General features: G+C 39.1%; 1 protein-coding gene across 1 annotated transcript in view; it reads left to right on the top strand.

The window, feature by feature from the left end:
* SPOCK1 (SPARC (osteonectin), cwcv and kazal like domains proteoglycan 1) overlaps nucleotides 1-22,957 on the top strand; it is a 264,257-nt gene that overhangs the window by 195,281 nt on the left and 46,019 nt on the right. The window contains exon 6 of the mRNA XM_056502504.1: nucleotides 11,746-11,860. Within this exon, the coding sequence (XP_056358479.1) occupies nucleotides 11,746-11,860 (115 nt within the window). The remainder of the gene's footprint in view (nucleotides 1-11,745; nucleotides 11,861-22,957) is intronic.

Here is a 22,957-nt window from a genome sequence, read left to right as displayed (position 1 = left end):
TGGATGAAAGGAATCATATAAATGGTAATTTTATTGCATAATTGTCTTACTGAATATTTTTCAAAAGAATATTTAGGAGGATAGATATAGTACATCAGGCAATTAATCATTCTAGTCAATTAAACAACTTTGGGATTTTTTTTAAGGATTAACAAGTATTTTCTGGTGTTTATAGAACAGGAAATTTTTCTCTCACAAAACCTACTTGAATACAAATGTTTATTCCTTACCTTGTTTTGCATCAAGGTTGCATCTTCTCATTAGAAATGCCCACAAAGTTGTAGAGTTTTTTAAGAAATGTACTGCCCTAGCCCATGATAAGAGTAGTGTGTTAGTTGTAAAGGGTTATATTTAGGAGATAAGTATACCATAGAATATTGTATTAGAATTGCAAAAATGCTAAAGCTTTGGAGGAAGTTCTTCAAGTCTTTAGATTTCTTCCATGACCTTTTCTCCTGCTCCCTTAGGGACAGATGCCAGAGCTATTCAGACAGTCTCACTTTTGAACTCACTGGAGTAGCAAAGCTGAAATAAAACGTGTTGTAAACTAGAATTTTGTGTTTCTTATTATGCGCTTCATTAAACTAGAGGTTTTTTTACATGATCATTTGTCATCTCCATGTCAGCTTTCTTGAAAAACATGTCGAATTAACAGGACATGTTTAATGCATTCCTGACAGAAAGGTTAATGAGAATTCAGAAGGCAGCAAGAAGGAAAATAATACATAGATGAAAACTACTTGGAAGCAAAGTAAGTCGTAATTTGGCTTGTCTTAAACAGTGGTATTTACTTATTCTGCAGTGAATGAAACTAAAAATGTGTTGAACAATTCCCTCCTTTGGTAATACCCAGTGCTCTCTGTCAGTTCATAGTGCAGAACACCTAGAAGGTGTGTGCTCACTAGTTGAATTGTTTTCCCAAAAAATGTTTGAGATGAGTCAGACTGCATGCTTGGAAGGGGAAAGGAGTTCTGTATCTGCTTGTATGAGACTGTATAGGATCATGGTCTCATGGCTGAGAATGGCAGAAGGAAACGTGGAAATGAAGGCCAGTATCCTGCTCACATCCTGGTGAGAGTGGGTGCTGCCTGCTCCCATCACTACCCTTGTTCAGCCAGCCCAGTTACTCAGAGGACTGGGAAGGGGCATGGCACAGGAAGCCTTTGGCTTCCTTGCATTTAACCCTGACACCTCCAGAACCTGCATTTTTATATGGCTTGTGGAAAATTCCCAGACTTGCCCATGCCTATCCCTGAAGCTGTAACAATTTTTACTGAAAGAGATGATCAAAGCATAAAGCAACAAAGTTTGAGTATCTCTGTGTCCTTGACCTGCCCCGTGCCACGGACGCTTTTGGGCAAGAACACGCCCTTCGAAAGGAAGGAAGCAATAAGTGAGGATTGCAACTACAGTATTTGTTCTTTTTGGGAAAGCTACCAATCTTGATGATGGTAATCACAGGTCTGCTTGTCTAACTTGATTAGAATCACAGTTGTGACTGCCAAATCAAACAAATTGGCATGTGATGGTTGGAACTTAAAAACCCATCAATTACATACACTCGTGCATTAAGGACAACCTGATTGCTGCTGGTGTTAGTTCCACTTGCCTGTTGTACATTTGGTGTGGAAAACCAGTACTATTTTTAAAATCCCTCTTTCTGCAATCAAGGTCAAAACAGGAGAAAACTGTTCTTTACATGGTGAGTCATCTAATACAGATCAAGCACTGAAAGTTGTGTTCTTGACAGGAAGAGGAAACAAGAATATCTTAGAGTTTATTGTGCCAACTTGCAGCTCTATATACAAGCATGAATACAAATATCATTTGCAGTAATTTAGTTACCTTGCTTGTTCCAAGCTGTATGCCTGCATTCAGTTAACCTGTAAAATTCCTTATTCCAGTATTCCAGTGATGTGTTGTAATGGTTGTAAAAAAAAAATGGGGATTAGCTGCTCTTGGCTAACTGGCTTGTAAGGGCCATGTATTTCAGGATTTTTTCCCCTAATGCATGGGCTTGAGAGGGACCAATACCTGAGGTGCTTCAAACTTGTGGTCTTAAATGGTCTCTGTCTTTCCTGAGAGGTGCCAGCCTTGTGGCATAGGAGAATGACTTTTTTTTTTAAGATTCAGAATTCATATTTTGGGCTTTTCCTAGCAGACAGCTTATTTGAACCATTTGAAACATCAAAGGAGGTGTTTCTTGGCTTGGGTACATCTTTAATTTAAAGCAGATTTATTAAAGGCCAAAACAGGATAATACTGCAAAAGGATTATCTGTGGTTACTTGATTTCTGAGCAAACAGACTAATTCTGCTTTCTTTGTATGGATGTCTTTCACAGCAAGCCCATTCAGTGAGCATTGAACTAGGCCTGGGGTTTGTTTTTTCCAATTTTTTTTTTTTTAGTTTCTTGTTGTTTCTATTGTGTTCTTTAGAAATCAGAAACGTTGCTGAAAGCTTTAACTTCAAAGCTTAAGCCTGCTTACTCTCCCTTGGTTGCTATGCTCCAAAAGGCATTCCTAAAGCTTCTTTGCTAGTAACTGTCAAATGTTTTGTTTCAGCGTTTCTCTTAACATTGGAGATTCAGTTTGGCTTTTGTTTTGATTACAAAATAAAAATTCTGAGAAGTCAATTAAAAAGCAGGCTGGCATTCTTAGGACTTCAGTCATGTTGCTAGTCTGAAAGCAACCAGAGCAGGGGTACTGCAGGATGCTGAATATTTTATAATTGTGCTTACACTTCAGACTTGCCCTGTCTTTAATCAACAGACAAAATCTCTCTGAGACCTGGAAGTTTGCTGGGTACTGTACATTTCATACATCTATAACTAGGAATTACCACTGCTGGGGCCACATCATGGTCAGTGAAATTGGGGCAAACCTACTGTGAACTAGTTCATCTAAAAGATGTAATGGATAGGATTGGGATACCTATTCTAGAGAGGAGGATTGGCTTCCTGAAATCTGTTATCAGGGAGTAAGGAGCTACTTGGGAACAGAAAAACTCAGACTGGCTTTTACCTCTCGCATGCAAAGACAGAGTTTGATTAGAAAAAGATGACATTTGAAAACCAAGCATGCCTGCTGGCAAACCTGATGTTTCCAGTTTTGCAGAGGGACTTTAGGACTTGATGGTATGATTGGCCTATGACTGGCAGAACAAGTGAACTCCTGCACCACCAAGTTGTCAAACAAGCCAGGGTTCTCTTTTACTGTATCTCCATCCTTTTCTCCCACTGTTATCCATAAAAAAGTGCAGTGAGTTCTAAGAAATACTTGCTAGTGCAGGATGTACAAGCTCCAGAGCCCAGAGTACAGCACTTGGTCTGACATTTGTCTCTCCTGGAAACCCCCCAGACCTTTGTCCACATGGATTATGAGATGTTTCCAGCCACTTCCTCCTTCTCCCCAATAATTTTATAACATGTGCCCTGGAAAGCACAAAACTTTGTGACCACAAAATCATAGAATTATTTGGGTTAAGGGAATTTAAAGAGCATCTTGTTCCAGCCCTTCCATGGGTGGGGACACACCTGTCACTAGACCAGAGCTGCATCCAACTTGGTCTTGAACTGGGGTTGGCAAAACAACACTCCTGTTACTCAATATTTGTGGCAAGGTTGCTAGGGAAGAAACGGGCAGCATAGAACTTCAAAACTAATTCACCAACATTTCATTTGTAAACTTAGATACATCAGAGAGAGGGTTGAGCATATCCTGATATTATATCAAGACTTATCTGGACTTTTCCTGATATTCAGTCAGTACAGCCTTCAGTCAGAGTCCCATCTCCAATCACATCCTGTTAGGCATCAGACATCCCAAAAGTAACTGCAAATATATTACTAAACACTTTGCAATAACTGATTGATAGGGAGAGTTGATAGATTTTTGGGATGCTAAGATACTGCCATCATACCAATTGCATAAGAGACTTCAGGGAGCATGCCTACCCTTTATAGTGGTCACCAGCTGCTGCTTTTGGTCCAGGTATGGACAGATGGGTATAGGAATGACTGTAGATGGAGCATTGCCTCATCTGAAATCTAAATTGGTGTAGTCACCTGGTGTAACTAAATTGCTGTGTTTATAATGTGATTGACTGGGTGGAGACCCTGTGCTTGGGGATCTGAATGTCTGGTGCTCCTTCCCTCTGCCATATGCAGGTGGTTGTTTAGCTGGTAACAGGAGCATCAGTGTGTGCACAGAGCCACAGATCATTACCTCTTGATTATGTTCACGTTATCTGATGTGTTGTCTCCATGAGAGAAATTAAATTGCCTTTAGTAATTTGAAGCAAGTAAAAATGACAAATCATCGTTCTCGTGTGATCGGTAAATGGCTGCAGAATGAGAATGAGAATGCATCTCAATTACATGGCAAGTACATTTCAAGCAGCATCGATCACTCAAAATCTCCAATTGTTTTTCTGTGGTTTTCTTTACTTTTAATCTAAGATGGCTTTGGTCTATTAAAGGGGAAGAAAAATGTAGCTTCGTTCCACTTTGAATAGTGCTATTAGCTATGAACTCTCAGCTCATGATTATGGGGAGTTAGAATAGGGAATAATTTCATAGAGACAAAAGCAGTGCAATATAAATCTAGGAATCAAAGAAAACAAGTGCAGTAGGAAAGTGATTTTTAAAGTCCATGTGTTGAGATACTGGCAGTGTACTGGAAAGCAAAAACTCCCAAATGAAGGAATGCTCATCATCAGTGACCTGTCATGCAAATCATGCAGGGAGACAGCAGGACTAGACATTTACCAACGGGAAAGGCTTTTGTGATTGAATAGAGGATAGAATATGGGATTGGGTGACTGTGCATCATCTCCTCAGCACCTCAACTCCTGCATTTGTGCACAAGAACCAGCTGGTACAGCCCAGAGTGTGAGCATGACCTTGGTACTCAAAAATGGTCACCAAAATCCAAGTGCCTTTGCATGATCTGTAACAGGAGGAGGATGGGAGGAGAGCAGGGTCATTGGCAGATTAAAGCCAGACTGGTGCTTTGTGTTAAATCTCAGTGAGAAGGGAGGATAGGTGTCTTTATTTACATAAGGGACCAAAGTGCTTTGTGTTCATTTCCCATTTAACTCATCATGGTCTTATCAGCCAGTGAAGGAAGAGTTGAAATCAGCATTGCACAAATACTTCAACTTATGAATTGATTCCTCTGTCAAGTTTCAGCTCTGTTTGGTCTGTTCTTCTCCAGTAAGGACTCAAATTTCTTACAAGATGATAAAACACCTGAGATATGCTCACACACAGCCCTTGACCTAGGTGTTTCCAGAAATTCAATCTAAATTACTTGTAAAAACAAGTTCAATTTCTTTATGATGCAGTAGATTTTGGTGCCTGGAACAATTTTCGTGCCTGTTCACAGAATGGGGAACCATTTTTTTTCACTGTCACATTGCATTAATAAATGGTCCCTTGGATGTCCTTCACCTGCACATCCAGTATTGAGACCTTGAATGCCATATCATCTAGCTCATGAAATCAACTGTATTTTTTAATTTTCTGCTTCACATTGAGCTGATTGCCACTTGTTTCTTGGGGCAACGTGTTTTGTATTAAAACAGAATTTTGTGCTTCAGTGGTCTGTCCAGAAGTCCCCAAATTAGCTGATTCTGCTCTGTCTGTAAGGGCAGTTTGCAGCAAGATAAGTACACAACCATTTGCTTAGTTTGCAGCCCTGCCAGTCAAACACTGAGAAGGTTCAACATGCCTCCAAGCAGTCATCCTACCCACTCTTCAACCATCAGTCACTTTGGAAAATGTGACTTTGGTTCTTTTCTTTTAATAGGGTCTTTAACATTTACCTTATGAATTATTTAGTTTTTTATTTCCTTATTTATTTATCAAGTCATGAATTCTACTTCGGAGCAGAGCTGACCCTCTACAGAGCAATCAAGCTGTGTTTTCTAAAATCACTCTTTGTCTTTAGCTGATGAAAGGAAGGAGCTTCTTCTGTTCTCCTCCTCCTGAGAAGTTGAAGACTATTTTTAGAGAGGTGTGTACAGTTCTAATTATAATGGAGAACCACAAAATATGCAATTAATGCCATCCTGAATTGCATCATTGCTGCCAATTGCAACTCAGCTTGTTCTTTTCTGAAGCCCAAGAATCAATTGTTTCTTCTTGGAAGATGAACCTTTTGACATTCCTGTTGCTCTGAAGATGGTACTTTGTGGTTTAATCTTATGCTGTAATAGTGAAAAACATGTAACTTTCTGATTGTCTATGGCTGGGATCTAACAAAGAAAGCAGCTAAATTTTTTAATATTTAGAAAAAATATTGTTACATTTTAAAATCTTAAACCTGGCAATTCTAATCTTAAGGACCTGAGCTGTGTGCTTGGAGCACATGCATTTGCTGATGTGACTGCCTGACTTATCCTGATATTTAAAGATTGCTGGGGTCTCATGCTTTCCTTCTGTTCCCTGGTAATTTTACTCAGAGGCCAAAGTCCTGCAGCTCTCCCTCATTAGAGCTGCAGGATTGCAGAGGGCAGAGCTGTGCAGTGTGTACCAATTTCTGGAGCTTTGCTGTTTGAGACCTTCTGGTGTTACTGCATTTGGCTGCATAAATCTGTTCAGCCCATTTAATATCAGTGGCTTGGAACCTGGGTCTCCTCTTGACCCTCCACCTGGAAGCTGTTCTCTTTTTCTAGCAGACTGTGAACCACCAGCCTGTCAGCTAAGTGTGCAGTGAGAGACATTCTCAAATATTTAGTTGTTTACCTGAGATATAATAAGGTCCTTCATGTCACCCTTGCAGAGAGGGGAATTTCTGAGCCTATCAGCTATAACATCTGCTTCAAAGCTGGAGTTAGCACACATTTTAAAGAGGCTTTAATATGTGTTTACACAATAGATTGGTTGTGTTAATTAGAGTTTATTCCACCACTGGTATGCATGCATAACTCCCATTAATATCAACACCAACTATGTATTCTCATAAGGAGAACATAGCTCCTAATTAGAGCTCCAGGATTTTAAGATATCTTTGTACAGCTTTTATTGCAAAGATTAAGTGCTGTGTGCTTGCCTGGTAGCTATTTCAACAGGGAAGAAATGGTGGGGTTTTATTATAATTATTTTTTTCCCCAGCCTCCCTTTTATTTTTGTTGCAGTAGCACAAGCCAGTCCAATCCTGGAGTAGTGCATGTGCAGGAGACCTGGCAGTGTGAGCAGAAGGGTGCCCAGAGAAATGAGAACTGCAGCAGCTACCAACAGTGTTGGTGTGGCATGGAATAGCCATTAATGGCACTAGAAAGGCTGCCCAAATGCTCAGTCCTTGGGAACAGAGCTTAACCCATATTTTCAGTGCCCACCCTGCAGCACTGTGTCCCAGGGCAGCCTTTCTCCTTCCCAACACCCAGGACAGTGGAGCTCTGCTTTGCAGAGCAGCAAAAAGGCAGCAGAACCCATGGCAGAGAGGGGAGGTGCTAAGGGACCACACAGCCCTGTCCTCAGCCCAAAATCTGAGACTCACCTCAGATTCACATTAGTGTCTGTTTTTTAATGAACACAAATTCATGTGGTTGACTGCTGTCTCTCAATCCTTATTTCAGGTTTTACAGAGCCTGAAAAGTTTGGAGAATTCCCATTAAAATTGAATGTTTGTGTCCAGCAGGATGCAATGAGAGTGCACCATCTGACATTTCTTTTGGGATTTGTAGAAAAGATACTGAACCTTTTTGTGTTGGGGCAAGTTTTTTAAAAAACCCATACTTGATCTGAGTGTGTTCCAAATACTGTATTTTTTTTTTTTTTCCATCTGATGAAAATTGGAAGCAGAGGCCTATAAAGAAAATAGTGATAAGAGTCCCAGCTAAGGAAGCAGTGGCAAGCACTGCTCTAAAGCTTGCAAACAAACAACCCCTCTCAAAGGGGTGTCTGAATTCCAATGGATTCTAATTATCTGCTAAGACAGATAGGTAGGAAACATACTGATACCAAGGAACTCTGGACTAAAATTATATACATGCTATATTTTTAGGAAATTTTAGCTTCTGCCTGTGGCAGCCACTGGGTAGAAGATAAGGTACAAAATAATGAGCTTTTGTTATTTGTGTGTGTAGTTTCGAAGAGACATATTGTGAGTGAACAAAAGATGCACCATAAAGCGAACACTGCACTGAAATCATTCTTGGTGAAAATGCAAAAAGCTGTAGGGTGCTAAAAATGCATTGTCTTCCAGGAAAGAACACTCTCCAACAACAGGTTTAGAGACACTGCCATTAATATGATGTAATATCCCAGGAGTTTAACACTTAATTAGTGTGCTGTAAAATTTAACCTCCTGTTTCAGTGTTCACTCTTTCTCAAACGAGACTTCATATTTATCTTTGTCATGTATACTGTCTGCTAATTCTTCCATACCCTCCTGTTTCATTCACACTAAATTAATGACAGAAGCAACAAAAGTTTGGAACCTAACATTTCTGTATTAGTGTGATTGCAAGAAATTTTCAGTTACAGATTTTTGGCTCGTGAATCAATCAGGAGCTGGCCTGAGTTCCTTCCAGTTCAGGATTCTCTAAGGGTGCACTAAGACCAAAGGGGGTCTCAGAGAGCCTCCCCTGAGGGATCCCTGGGTGAAGTGCTGTATCCTCACCCCCTTCCCTGGAGTTTGTTGTGGAGGCTGTGAGATTGCCCAGGATGCTGAGTGCTCTGTCTCCTCTCTGTGCCTGGTGAGCAGGAGCAGTGCTGGGCACACAGGATGTCCCAGGTCCCTTGGGCATCTGCAATTACATCTCAATTACTCTGTTTTGCCACTGAAAGGTGCTGCCAGGGCTTGGATGTACTCCTGTACCTGGCTGCATTTTAACCAAATCCATGAGTTGTTTGTGTCAGGATTCAAAGCTGTACCAAGATATCCATGAAAACATTCAGTAGGCAAATATACACCCTTGCAGGAAAGATCACAGTAACTTATTTCACTGGATTGCTTACTTAGAGGTTAGATCAAAACCTGGCTGCCAGAAGTTGAAAGCCAGAATAAAGGCAGAGATACACTGTTTAATTGTATCATTAAAAAAAAAAAAAAAATCTAGATTCTCCTCTAGCAGGGACTGGAGGCTGTAGACTAACAGACAAGAATAAAATAGCTAGGAATAAATTTTATGTAGCTATTTTCTTTCTCCCTCAAATGTGAATGCTTATGCAAAACACATTGCTGTAGATTCACTGACAATAAAGAGGGAATCATTATACAAGTAGTGGATTCTCAGGGGAACACTTTAACCAAAACACACTCTGCAGCAATTCCCACATCTTAGTTGAATAAATTAATTTATGAATTTTCCATGAATATGTTCAACCATTTCTCCCCTCATATACTTTATTGATCTCCATATACATTTAGCAACAAATAACAGAGCTGCTTTTCCATTTGCAGTAAAATAGTTTAAAGATGTTTATGTGGGCCTTGGGGTTCAGAGTAAACAAATGCAGTTCACACACCAGGGAGGCTGCAGAAAAATATAAAGCTTGCACGGCCCAGGGAGCTCTACTAGAGCAGCTCAGCAGAGAGTTGAGGCACATCCAATCATATCACTGGCAAAATGAGTCCCCTGAAATGAGAGGGACCAGCCCCAAACTGTGGGGCTGCTCCCACTGAGTCTTGTGCACAATCACTGCAAGGAGCTTTGTGACTCATGTCTGCAAAATGCATAATGTCCCTTTAGTGTGAAGGACTGAGAGTTTTTCCAAGTACTGTGTATCATTTTATTGTCCATGGTCTGGAGAAAGCCAGCAGGCTCCTTAAAGGCTGTGGATCCAGTGGCAGAATAATCCAAAAAGTCATTATTGCTCTACAAGATATCCTCTGTGGCCACTCTGCCTCTGAATATCACTTAGCAAGGCTCAGGCAAAGTCATTAAATCCAAAGTTGAGCTACTTGTGTAGGTTATTACAGTAAGCACACCATCACACTCAAAGTAAGGTATCTCCATGTTTTGCTTTAGGGAAAGAATAAAGAGTTACATACAGGGATTAGATGTTGAAAAGTAATTATTATTATCATCCTAATTTAATATTTTAAATGATGGAGTTCTTGAATCTTCATCCCCAAACACCAAACATCCCAAACAAGCATGGTGGGAATGTCATATGGTTAATTACGAGTGTAAATTTACTCACATGTGACTGCAGCATTGTGATCTTCAAGTTGAGCTCTCCTCCTTGCCCTCAGATAATACAACACCTTTCAGCAGTTTCCCTTTTTTTTGGTTTATGCTTAGCTTTTTGGTTCATTTTGGGTCATTTTTATCAGTTGTATGGAAAGCTGACAAAAAACTTGCCATGATGTTTCTAAGTATAAAGTTCTTCCTTTCTTAACTGCACATAATAATGGGCTTGAAATAGGCTGGTGCCATCTTAAAGGTTGGTATTTGAAGTATAATTGCTAATGCTTAGATACATAATTTACATTTATTATGCATAATAAAATATGTAAGTAATTGATGTTCTGTAAGGGATTAAATTACCAACTCCAGCTGCAGGAAGAAGATTTATGTCTGTGTTCTCAACAACACATTGACTGTCAGACTATGCTGCAGAAAGTCATTGCCTTCAGGGCTGCACTTGGTGTTGTCCTTTCTCCTGTTCTCCTTTCCTTCTGATGTGCTCTCTCTTGTTTTTGTGCTCTGTATAAAGTGTATTTAAGGAGCAAACAGCTGAAAAATAAGTACCTATATTCCCTTCAGTCTTGTGAGAACTAAGCTTGCACACTTGCAAGTGTGGCCGTGCATTTTCTAAATGAGAAGGGCAGGACATCACAGAGAGCATAGAATCACCCTGATGCATTGAAGTTGAGGATGGTGGGGGGATAATGTCAACAGAACAGGACAGCATAATGGTCTCCTGCTGCTAGATTAAAGCTTGGGCAACGATGAGCTCTTCTAACAAAACAAACACAGGCAAAGCCAAGATATTTGCAGGAGGTGTTTATCTTGTACCAACATCCTGCTCTGTTCTCTTGGCTTCCTCTGTACCAGAATCAGAGAGGGTGATGCTGTGTGTTTCAGCAGTGGCTGTTGCCCAGTGAGCCCCAGTTGCCCATTGCATCCTCCATGGTAACACCATGGTCTCAGGCTCTGTGTCCTTCAGCTGTCTCAGAACACACCGTGTCCCACTGTGTAAACATGTTGGCCTGCTTTTAAATGAATCATAGAATTACTCTTCAATAAAACTCAGATCAAAGGGATTTTGCAGCTCAGCATTCCCGTTTTCCTTGGCAGAGGGCAATCCCTGCAGGGATGAAGCACCACAGGCAACACTCCCCAGTGTGTCAAAATCGCTTGGATTCTGGTCTTGTAAAAGCAGTGCTTGAAGAAGACAAAAAATGGAGCTGAATTTGGTTCATTAGATATCAAGCCAAAGAGAACATTTGTGTTTCTGGTGGCCTATGCTGTTTTCTTTCACTTCATATTATTACTGTATTAGTCCAGTGTCCAGCCACTGGTGCTGCTGGGCACTGAATGAGGAAATGCCCATGGGGCAGTCACTGAAGAGAGGGCAACTACACAGGCACAGCTCTTGGAGCAAAGTCAGAACTAAAAAGTAGGTAATGCAAACAACAAAGGCTAGGAATGGTCAGTTATAAAAGTATTTGCAGTAGAGACTGAAGTTTGAAATCTATCCAATGCCATTACTGATAACACAATTTCTCATTTAATACACAGCTATTTTATATCTTGTCCTAACTAGTATTCCTTTTTTCTATGCTTCTAGTGCAAGATGGAGTTCCATGCCTGTACTTCTGGCAAAACCATCATAGCTCGATGTGAAGGGCCCTGCCCCTGCCTGCCAGGACCTGAAAGTTTAAAACACAAGATGGAGAAGACTGGTAAGTTGAGCTGTTAATGAAATCATGGCAGATAATTTGGCTCCTGCTATGTTCTTAGAAAAATGTAAGAAAGACTTTTCTTAATGGGCATATTTTCTATATAAGGCTTTCTGAGAAAGGCTATGAGGAAAGCCCTCTGGAAGGAAAAAGTTGATTTCCTGTGGCTGTGGTTTCTTGGTACAAGTGCAGTTGTTCTGGTGAGCTGGCACAATGAGCATGAGCCTGGGTTTAGGCCTGATTTAGAGTCCTGTTGTCTCTCCTCTCCCAGGATTGCAGGAAGTTTAACTCACTGACTGCTGCTGGGCTCCTGTATTGGGAGCTCACCAAGCCAGAGTGGTGATTAGGCAGAGCTTGCTCTGTCATGTTGAGTAGTGAAATGTGTTTATTTATCTTGTACATCACATGGAGTATAACAAACTTGAAGCTTTAACAATGGTCTGTTGGACCCAAAATGTTTGTGAACCTCTCCTCACTCTTTCTCCTCCCCACTGTGGGCATGTTCTACAGGTAGCAGGCACAGAAACAGAGAAAAAATGTTTAAACAGCATTTCTGGTTAGTTCAGGCCCTGTCATGTCAGCTGAAAACACTGATGATCCTTCTAGTAGTTCTCCTTGCACATATTGTATACTCTAGCACAGCACTAGTTTTCACATTAGGCATCCTTCTACTTTCTAGAACAAGTGTTACTCCAGCCTACAGTTTGAAAATTTAGGTTTAGTATCATTTTTTGAAAATTACATACACAGGTCTCAAACATTGACCAAGTGTTGTAGATGGCAGTGTTCTGAAATCGATATATAACTGTTCTATTGCTTTGTGTGGCTTGAATCTTTTGGTTACAGAATGCCCACTGATAAATTGCCTTATTCATATTTTCTATTTCTTGTAGTCCTTATCAGGCTACAATAAATATTTCTTTTTGTCTGCCCTTTCTATTTCTTTGCCCTTATCAGAAAGAGTATCAGATTAATAAATCTTCAGTGACATTTCAAGCTTACAATTTCATTCACACAAGAGAAAAAAGATTCTAATAACCCTTATCTTGATAAATGCAATTTGACAGGGTATATGTATTCTAAAGCCCAGGCTTTTGTTTTGCCTGTCTCAAACTTTAACTCCAGCCAACAAAGCATTAATTTAATGAATTGTGTGATCTGCAGAGCAGCTTTCCTGAGGGCTTTTTTCAAGAGGCCAAACTTGAATTAGCAATGTTCCTGCCCTTGCCCTGGTGACAAAGATATTTATTACTATTATCATTATCATTATTATTATCATTATTATTATCATTAACTGAAATGTCTGCAAAAATATTTGGAATTGAGAATCAAATAATCAATAACAAAGGTGCTTTATAACTTGCTTTTCTTCTGGATCTTTGAATGTGCATTTCAGTTAAAGACTTCCTTTATCTTCCTCATTTTCCTTTCTTCAGACACTGTCTCTTCAGCTGACCCACTGAGTGCAATGGAGTCTCAAACTGAATAGTTCAAAGTTTGTCAGTCTTCTAACAAAGTGCTCCCAGGAGTTTCCATGAGAAAACACGGATTTTTTGCAGGTGCAATTTTAGCAGTATCTGAACAGGGGTTTGGAATTATGTGTGTCTGCCCTTTGCAGCCAGCTTTCCATAGTGTGTGAGAAAATTATCAACTCTAGTTGCTGACCACAAAAAAATTTCCAGAGTGTGCTGCTGCCTTTTGTAAGTCTCCTTTTTCTGCTGAACAAGGAGTGTCAGCTGGCTTTGGAGAAATAAGCCCTGACCAGTGGCTAAGGTGACACAGCAGTGCTGGACTCACAGCTGGATTCAGTGACCTGAGAGGTTCAACCTAAACCATCTGATGAACCTGTGTGTGAGATGGGCAGGTGCATTCCTTGACAGGACACTCCCAAAACCTGGCCATGACAGCACTCCAGTGACCTCCTCTTCCTCAGATTGCCAAATCTGAGTTGGGAGCTTCTGACTACAATGTTGGTTATGTGGTGTCTTAGTGCTTTCTCTAGTGTTCACACAAAATTATTTTATTTCCTCATATGCTACAATAATATCATTATTATTGCTGAATTCGCCTAAAAATCAGTAGTTTGATTTCTCATGTGTGGAAAAGCTCTGAAGACCGTTGGGATTCATTTTTTTTTCCTTATTTAGTTGCCAGGTTTGTGAAGTGTAGTGTTAAGTAGAAAATTACAGAGAGCTAAACCTCATGCCTTATACAGACATGCCAGTGGAAAAATACTGAGAATAACAATGCAGGTGCTTCCAGCAAAATGGAAATGCAGCTCTTCAAGATCACATATCAATGTTTTTATACCTCTTACACAACAAGGTTAAACATATGTGCTTGTGAACTTCCAGTCTGAAGAAAGTTTGCATTAATCTTTACACACTCATTCAATCATATTCAAATATTCTTCCATGATAAATTACTTTGAGAAATTAAAAATTTAAAGGAACATTTAATTTCCAAAGTAATGTAATTTTTATATGTTTTTTATATGTTTTTTATATGTTTTTTATATGCTTGTGAAGAAAATTGGCAGCAGCATCAAAGAAAAGCAATCTATGTGCTCAGAGGTAACAATGGACTGCATTCTGAGTCTTATTCCTTCCTCCTCCCTGAGCTCCTTCAAAAATATCCCAGCTTTGAGCATAAAAATAAAGACTAATAATCATGTTAAAAATTGGAATTCCTTTTACAGTGCTAACTGCTACTATGGAGACATTAATAAAATAGCATGAATGCAAGCAAAAGAAAACTACTCCAGAATTATTACCTTTAATGGCAAATAACAACAATAAAATCTTCCTACCATAAAGTTAAATCTTTGAGGAGATTGCAGGATCATGTTCTTCATTTTCTTAAATGGAATTTCGAATCAGTGTCTGAGAGGTAGAAAACAGGTCTCTGTGAAGGTAGTAAAGGAAGATTTTGGAAAAGAAGACAAGCCCTAATGCTTTTACTCTTTGCTGTTTTAGGCCCATTTATTTTCCTTTGATTTATCCAAACACTTGATATGCTTCATAATTCACAGCAGTATCCCAGCTTTACAATATGCTTCCATGGTAGCTGCTGATTTTCAACTTGGCTACCCAGAGACAGAGGTTGAGCTGTAAACTGCCCTGAGGTTAGCTGCCCTTCCAGAGTGTGTATGCCCTTTGATTTAGTACTATAAAATGAATAAGGCTATAATTTCAACAAAAGAAAAGGACTAAAAACTGGCTCTAAATGACAGGAATTATTTAAGGCACAGAACCTTGTCTGCTGGTGGTTCTCAGGTACCTCTTTGCAATAGTAAGTAGAGTCCTCATCAAGCAGAACTAATTTTTAGACCAAATGAAGCTTCCAAAAACCCACCATAAATAACTTCAGATAAGAAACAAATGGTTTCAGTTCTTGAGCACCTCCTGGCAAAGGGAGAGATTCTCCCCTTGAATGTGCTGTTCATTCTGTCAGGATGCCAGCACGGTGCAGTGACTGGGGTGTCTCTTGGCAGGTGTGAATCCGTGGTTGCAATAATGTGATTCTGTCAGCGTCCCCCGTTGCTCTGTGACTGCTCTTTGGTCTGTGTGCTCAGGCAGGGTGGTGAATGCTTAACAGCTCTTTCTGACCATACCCTTTCTGTGCTTTCCAAGTGCTGTGCTCCCAACACACCAGACTTCATTTGTTGCCATTAAGGTTCAGAGCCACTGGAGCATGAATGGATGCAGTAATTCAAAGCAGGTTTATCCCTGTCTCTGCATTGGGTGCTTTTGACCTTGCAGAAATGCCCAAGGAAACTTCTAAGGTAATTTTATTATCTTGATAAGGGGAATTATAAGGTCAATAGGCAGAAGGAAATATATTCAAATATGCCAAGTGTTGTTTAAATTTCTAAGGAGAACCAAGGGAACATTTTTAAGTTGCAGGAATAGGTCTTGGCAAGCTTGATCAAGAATCTACATTGTTTAGGGTATGAATTGTAGCATTTAACTACCAGCCCTATTGGGTGTGATGGATGAGAAGGTCTAATGTTCCTTTCCTGTATAAAAAGAGTTCTCACTGCATGAAGTTCATTCGAAGAAATCACAGTCTTGTTTCCCAAATGAGTTGTATCACTTCTTGTGTCTGAATGACTGACAACTAAAAGAATTTAAAGTCTTGAAATCCACTTCCAGCAAATATTTCAGCTTCAAATTGCTGTTCACGGGTTTTCATAACTGCAGAGTACATAATTTTAACATTTATGAAGTATGAGTCATGAACATGGTTGCTCTTAAATTGGTGCAGATTCGTCAGGAAATGTTTCTTTTTGTGGCTTTAGTTTTGAAAAAAGGCTCTTCCTGAGACTGAATATCCAGGTAGATTTCAAAGTTACTCACTTGAGTCTCAAACTCTGGGAATGATAAAACAAAAGTATTCTAAAATTAAGGTTACCCAGGTTTTCAAAGCTTTAGTATATCTCATGAAAACTAAGTGGCTTTTTTCTCTGGACTTCATCAGTAAATAGCAGGTTTGTCAGCTCTAAACTATGCAGGATCTGCTATTTTTGCTCCAAAATTTTCTGTGTGAATATTGCAGCTCAGGTTTTTAATTTGTTACATGATGAAATTAACTTACCCAAGTAAATCTGAGTTATGTAGTTTCTGTAAATAATAATTGCTATTAGCCAATACAATTTTTCTTGCCTGCAAGCTTTCACACATTCAGATCAGTCTTTATTCCAAAAGCTTGGAAAAGCATCCCCAAAGCATGAAAGATTCAATTTTTTTCACTTCTGCAAGATACTATTTGTGAGTAGTGAAGTAAGTGACTGCACCAAATTAATATTTGATTAAAGAAAGGAAGCAGGCAAGGACAGATAGCTCTGCTCCCCATGGGTGGCTGTTGGTGTCACTCACTCTCTTGGAAGCAGAAGCCAAGAGCTCCAAGACTGAGCCAGCAAAATCCAGCTCTTGCACGCATCAGAAGAAAGAGCAAAGCAATAGTGGCTGGGGGTGGGTCCTGGGTTTTGTTCTGCTGCTTGACCTCACATGAATCCTTCTTTTGTGCACTAGACAAAAGCAAAAGCTGATGGGGGAAAGGCCAGTTATCAAATTCATGTGGTGTTTTTCCTGTTCCCAAATACAACTGACTGTGACTGTATAATTAGACAACACAAACTGTGAATTGTAAACTTTATCATTGAATAAACAAGTCTAAATTCTCTTGCACCAGTATATGAGCATCATATTTTAGCATGTAAGTGCAAACAGCTGTAATGACCTAAGAGCTCAAAGCTCTGCAAAGGAAGAATACAGAGAGATTTCAAACATAGTATCTAAAATCACTTTTCAACTTGAGCAAATGCTATTGGATTTTTCAGCACCATTCAATATGTCCATACTGAGGTTCTGAATTATATGTATGAAGTATTCATATAGTGGAAATGAAATGCAAATGTTCAGGTTGCTGTATTTTCCAACATAATTATGTTGCAAAGGAAAATCAGCCCAAAAAAACTTGGTTAGGCCTGAGAGTAAATTCAGGTTTGGATCTCTGGTTTCTCAATGCTTTTTTTACCAAGGAGTATGAATTAAAATATTTTTTGTGCTTTCAACAATTATGCACAGAAAGCACACAGGTGCCTGTGTGAAGCCTGCTTTGACTTGAACTTGAAAAGGAGACAGAATTGTCCCCTGTGGAAATGCTGTGTTTTGATCTGGCTCTAAGGTTTTGGAACTCTGCACAGCAGCATTGATTGCAGCAGGCTCCAGACAGATAACAAGTTAGGGACAATACCATCCATTGACTAGCTGTCACTTTTTTGGCATGATCTTCTATGGATTTGATCAAATTGCAGCAGGCTCCAAAATACAGCAGACAACATCTGCTTTAGGAGCAGCATTGACAGAAAGGAGGAGCAGGCAGCACTCAGGGTGTGTTGTTCACTTTGCTGCTTTCAGGTGCTTGCTGAGAGGACACTGACTGTAGCAGCAACATCCCTGTCAGCAGGATTTACCCTTTTGGTAAATGCATCTCTTCAGCAGCTTACATGGCAAGAGAATAACGTTGAGCCAGAATTCCTGACATAATTTTCGAGGTTGAAGCAGGGCATGAGACATAATTCCTCATCATTGCTAAATAAGGACTAATCCCAGACAGCAGCAGGAGGCAGGAACTGCATAAAAATAACTGTGTTGGGGTCTAATTATATTAAAAACAGTAGGATATTCTTTTTAATTCTTTTGAAATCTTTTGAAAGAGAACTATTGTGTTAACTCCCTGGCAGCTCTCTGTGGCTGACTCAAATCTTTATGCTTTCTCAAACATTTATAGCTGTAGATTTGCCCAGGCTTAGCAGCAAATGCAGGTTTCACCCCTTCCCAGGAGTGGCCACCTGCTAAAATAGAAATAATATTGAAAAAATTGATTTTGTGGATCTCATCCACGTAACCAGTAGCTGTGGATTGCTCAGTTCCCCATTAAATTCAGTACAGAACCCAAATCTAAATGGGCCACAGCTCCCAAGAGCAGTAGTGTAGGCATCCCCTGGATCACTGACCCTGCAGACAACTTCTCACCTGGACACACAAAGGGTACAGGATCCCAAAGGAAACTGGGATGCTTAAATCCACAAAAACAGTAAAAGCAATAAGAGACAGCTCAATGGTTGTTGGTTTCATAAACAGTATTAGAAAAAAAAAAATTAATGGCTATTGATTTTTTTTTTTTTTTGGCATAAAGAAAAGGTTAGAAAATGACAGACATAGTAAACACTTTGTGTCAGCAAGTAACAATAATTTTCAGGCAAGAAGTAATTTGATTTTGGATTGCCAACAGAAAACTATTGAAGTGGCACACTGTGTTAATAGAAACACCATCTAGTAACAGCAGGTGTTTGTGTGCTGATACTGATAATTAGAGCACTAACATTTCTCTCATCATAAACAAAATCAAATAAATAAGACTGGTTCTGTATAGTTTTTTCTTGTGGATATTGATTTCTGTATTTTTGGGAATATTTCCTCCAATAACATTTACTCCAAGAAAAAGTTTGTAAAATCTCTGGAAAACTGACAGTGAAATAAATTACAGTGCATATAACTGTGGTGTTGATGCCTTGGAGTGGCTACCTAGAACAGAGGCTAGGCAAGGTTAAGAGAATAAATGTGGGTATTTATTAAATTATTCAATAGGAACACCTTGGGCAGTCAAAGGCTTCACAGAGGCTGCACCCAAGATGGACAATGGCCATGAGTTTTTCAGGGAGATCTAAGTGATTTATATATCAGGGGTTAATCCTCCAATTACAGCTTCAGGTAATGAAGTATCATTCCCCCAGCTGCTCCCCCCTAACTCACTTTTGTTTGTACTTTCTGGGGCCTGAGACAGTGAGGCCTAGAGTGGAATTGTTTTGTCTGAATAAAATGGGAGAACAGTGGTTGACAGGCTATGGAGCTTTAGAGTTGCACACTAAAGCAGGACAGGATCTGAAAAATACAAAAGCTAAATCCTAAGGCATCAATGTTTAGATAAAACATCCCAGTGGATGTTTTTTACCTTTTTAGTAAAATGCAAGAGAAAAATAAGACTTTTGATATTTCAAATACATCTTTTTCCAGTTTCTTGGTTGTTTGGGGTTTTTTTTCTTTGGTATCTTAAGGACTAAGTTCCATCTTTAGTTACTCCAGTATAAATCTGGAATAGTTCCATCAATTATGTTGAGCTGGTTGCTTTTGGTTAAGTTATTCTGAGTCTATAGAGGTATAAATGAGTATAGCCTAAAGATTAATTGGTCATTCCAGACAGGTTGTAACTTTTTATGCAGCATTCTGGCAAATTAGTTCTTGGTTCCTTCAATTTCTAATTCCTTTTTAGTGCAGAGGAAGGGAGATGGCATTTGTGATATCACCACCTAATTCCAAATATATATCCTTGCATATTTTATAGCTTCCACTGACCCAACAGGGACCTTTCTACATTAATTTTCCACTGAAGAATTGCAGTTTTTTGTAATTCAGTTTAATGGACTACATGTAAATCAAAAAAATAATGTTATCTGTTTTCTCTAAAGCAGCTGTCTTAGATGTGGACTAGAATGAGAATCTTTACTAAATTACTAAAATCTGAATGATTTGGCTCAAGTCCAACTCGGTCAAACAGGAGTCCAACATCCACCCAAAAACACTAAAATATCCTGCAACACAAAAAAATAAATATTGGAGAAGCTTCTAGGCAACCACCTATGTGCCAAATATTAAAACAGCCATCTTTTAACATTTAATAAGTTTTTCAGATGCAGGGTCAAACTCTGAAGACTGGGTTGGTCAACTCAGAAGGGCAGAATTACCTTCCCTGCAGGTGTCCTGATGCAGCCTCTCTGGAGCAGTCCTTGGGATCAGCTTGGACAGGCAAATCTCAAATTTGGAGCTGAATTCTAAATCCTTAGACCCTGCAAGCATTCAGACAAGCCTTTATAATATTTCTAATTAATAGTAACACACAGAGTGTCTAAGCAATTTATTTACCCTATGATGATTTTCAAACTCAGTCTTAACTACATTTCTATAATATTGAATTCCAATTTCATTAATAGTTTAGAAGGCTGTGTTTATGGAGAAACATTTTCCTTTATGAGAATATACTTTATACAGTGACATTACTATGTGTTTGGATTGAATAATTTATAGTCTTGGCTCCATCTTGGTTGTCTGAAGGTGATTTTACTATCACCATGACCTATTTTCCTATTTGTTTACAGAGATAGTTGGGTTCAGGTGTTATCAAGGACAGAAAACAGGCAAAAATTGTCCAAATTGTAAGTATGGTCTGTAGCAGCAAGTGCTTGCTTATCAGGAAATCCCCTGTCAGCAGGAAAAATGAAAACTGAGTAAAATAAAATCATGTCACTGTCATTTCAAACAGCAAGTTGCCTGTTATAAAAGCCTCATTGATCATTCACAACTGAAATGCAGGTTTAAGCTCTCAGTTCTTGAAAAGGTTGCAAATGTTCATGTAGAGTCTAAGATGTAAAAGAAAAAGCAAAAGGAATACCATCTTCTGAAAAATCCTGGTCATCTTGGTTGAGACCACCAAAATTAGGCTTCATTTGGGACTGTGAAGTGACAGCAAATATACATATCTCTGTCTTTATCAGAATTTTCCAAACACTTGTGGTTCATGGTTGTTTATCTGTAATAACTCACTGTGAAAAAGCAATGCCCACATATCTCTGAAGTGTGTTGCATCCTCTGTTAATGTTTTACAGTAACATTCAGGTGTGGCTAAAAAAATAGTTATATAAAAAAAGGTGCTTCATTCTGTTTTGTTGTTCTCACAAAGGGATTCATTAGCTCCTACCTGAGTTATGTTTGGTTGAAATGAAACTGAGGAAAACACCAGAAACAACTTTGTCTCCACAAGCCCCAGTGCCAAGGTACCAGTATAGCCCATTTCTGGCAAGAGCTTATGAAAAATACTGAAGTCACAGGGACAGTTTGCAGACCTTGAGTTTTTCATTCATAAAACCCAATGTTTGTTTCCAGCTGCTCCCATCCCAAAAAGGGGAGCCTGCAGTTTCACAGTGCAGTGGGATTGGTCTGTGTAGAAAATCAGCCTTCCCTCATTTGCAGTTCTTTCCTCTGAGCCTGATGGGCTGCAGAGACACTTGAAGAAGCATCTCATATATGAAGCACCTTATCTCTAAATTAGATTAGTGCTGGGCAGTGGAGACTTGGTTTGAGGGAAATTGCCAAAGGCACAAAACTAACCAGTGTTATGAGCTATATATCATGCTTCCCTTTCATTCTAGATATTGACACTAGCATTCTTATATGGACCTTATAAATAAAAAATCTTTCATAGAAATCTTGATATTGTACATTTGAGAATATTACATGAAGCTTATATATTAATCACTTTCCTCAATTTAGTAAACTCCCATGAGCAAGAAGTTCTGAACAAAAAAAAAATACATATATATATACAGATCAGAATTTTTAAAGCACAGGTTGTTTTTACCAGCAAATATAACTTTTAAGTGTTTTGATGTATTTTTTTAATTGTATGAGGAGTATGCTATATAGTGTATACAGTAAGTGCATTTGAGAATGCTGTTACCCAAAGGCAATAAATGATTAAAATAGATTTTTCAATAAACAAGCAAGTGGAAGGAATTGTTATCTGTTCAGTTTACATTATGTCAAGAAATTGAGTTGTTTGCAAAAAACGCTGGACAGTATTTCACTTTTTTTAAAAAAAAGTTCCTTTTGTATTTTCAATTGGTTGTCCTTGAGAGCTGGAACAATAGAAATGGGAAAAAGTTCATTAGCACAAAGTGCATGATTATACACTTGGGGTCTAATAATATGAACATCTGCTTTTCTAAGTGCTCTTTGGTTAGAAGTGTCTAAAGGAAAGGCCTCCGTGTGCTGGCTGGTCAGAATTACTGTGAGCAGCTATGAGCTGTGAAAAAGACTTACATAAACCTCAGGGATGTCAGGAGAGACATATCCAGAAATATTGGCAATACACAGCATTGGTGAGACTCTGTCTGGGGCTTTTTTTCTATATTCAGATCAGCATTGCTCCATCAGAAAGAATTCCAAGATGAAATAGGAGACTGAGTGAGTTTTTCACTGTTTTAGTCTAGAGCTATTCCTGTCACTGACTTTCTTGTGCTTGGTGCAAAAGCCAGGTAAAAAGTCCTGTCTCCTAAAAGTCAACTCTACAGCCCTACTGAAAAGATGTGTTACAGCTTCTTTGGAGAAGCTAAAGGGAGAAAGAAGCCTGATATAAGTATTTAAATGATTATTTAAGTCAATTCTTTCAGTATGCATTAAGTGGAAAAAATATTTTTAAAGATCATATTTTAGATTTTTTTTCTTCTAGTCATATAGTTTAGGATGTGAATGAGGAATTTGAGGGAAGGGGAAAGACATCTCCTATCTGTAAGGGGTTTTGGAAAATGAGAGCTCATGGCAGCACTTCACACTGCTGAGGCTCTTGCATTGCAAAGGCAACCTTGCCAAGGTCTGTGCACTTGTACCCAGGCTGATTTTCTCTCTCTCTTTTCCTCACTCTTCTTGGAAACACGTCTGTTAAACATCACTGGTTTCTATTTTTTCCTTGCCATCCCTAACA

The sequence above is a fragment of the Oenanthe melanoleuca genome, chromosome 13 (assembly GCF_029582105.1).
Source record: "Oenanthe melanoleuca isolate GR-GAL-2019-014 chromosome 13, OMel1.0, whole genome shotgun sequence".
Lineage (NCBI taxonomy): Eukaryota > Metazoa > Chordata > Aves > Passeriformes > Muscicapidae > Oenanthe > Oenanthe melanoleuca.
The sequence above is the reverse complement of the archived record's forward strand: the minus strand, read 5'-3'. Positions and strand labels throughout refer to the sequence as shown.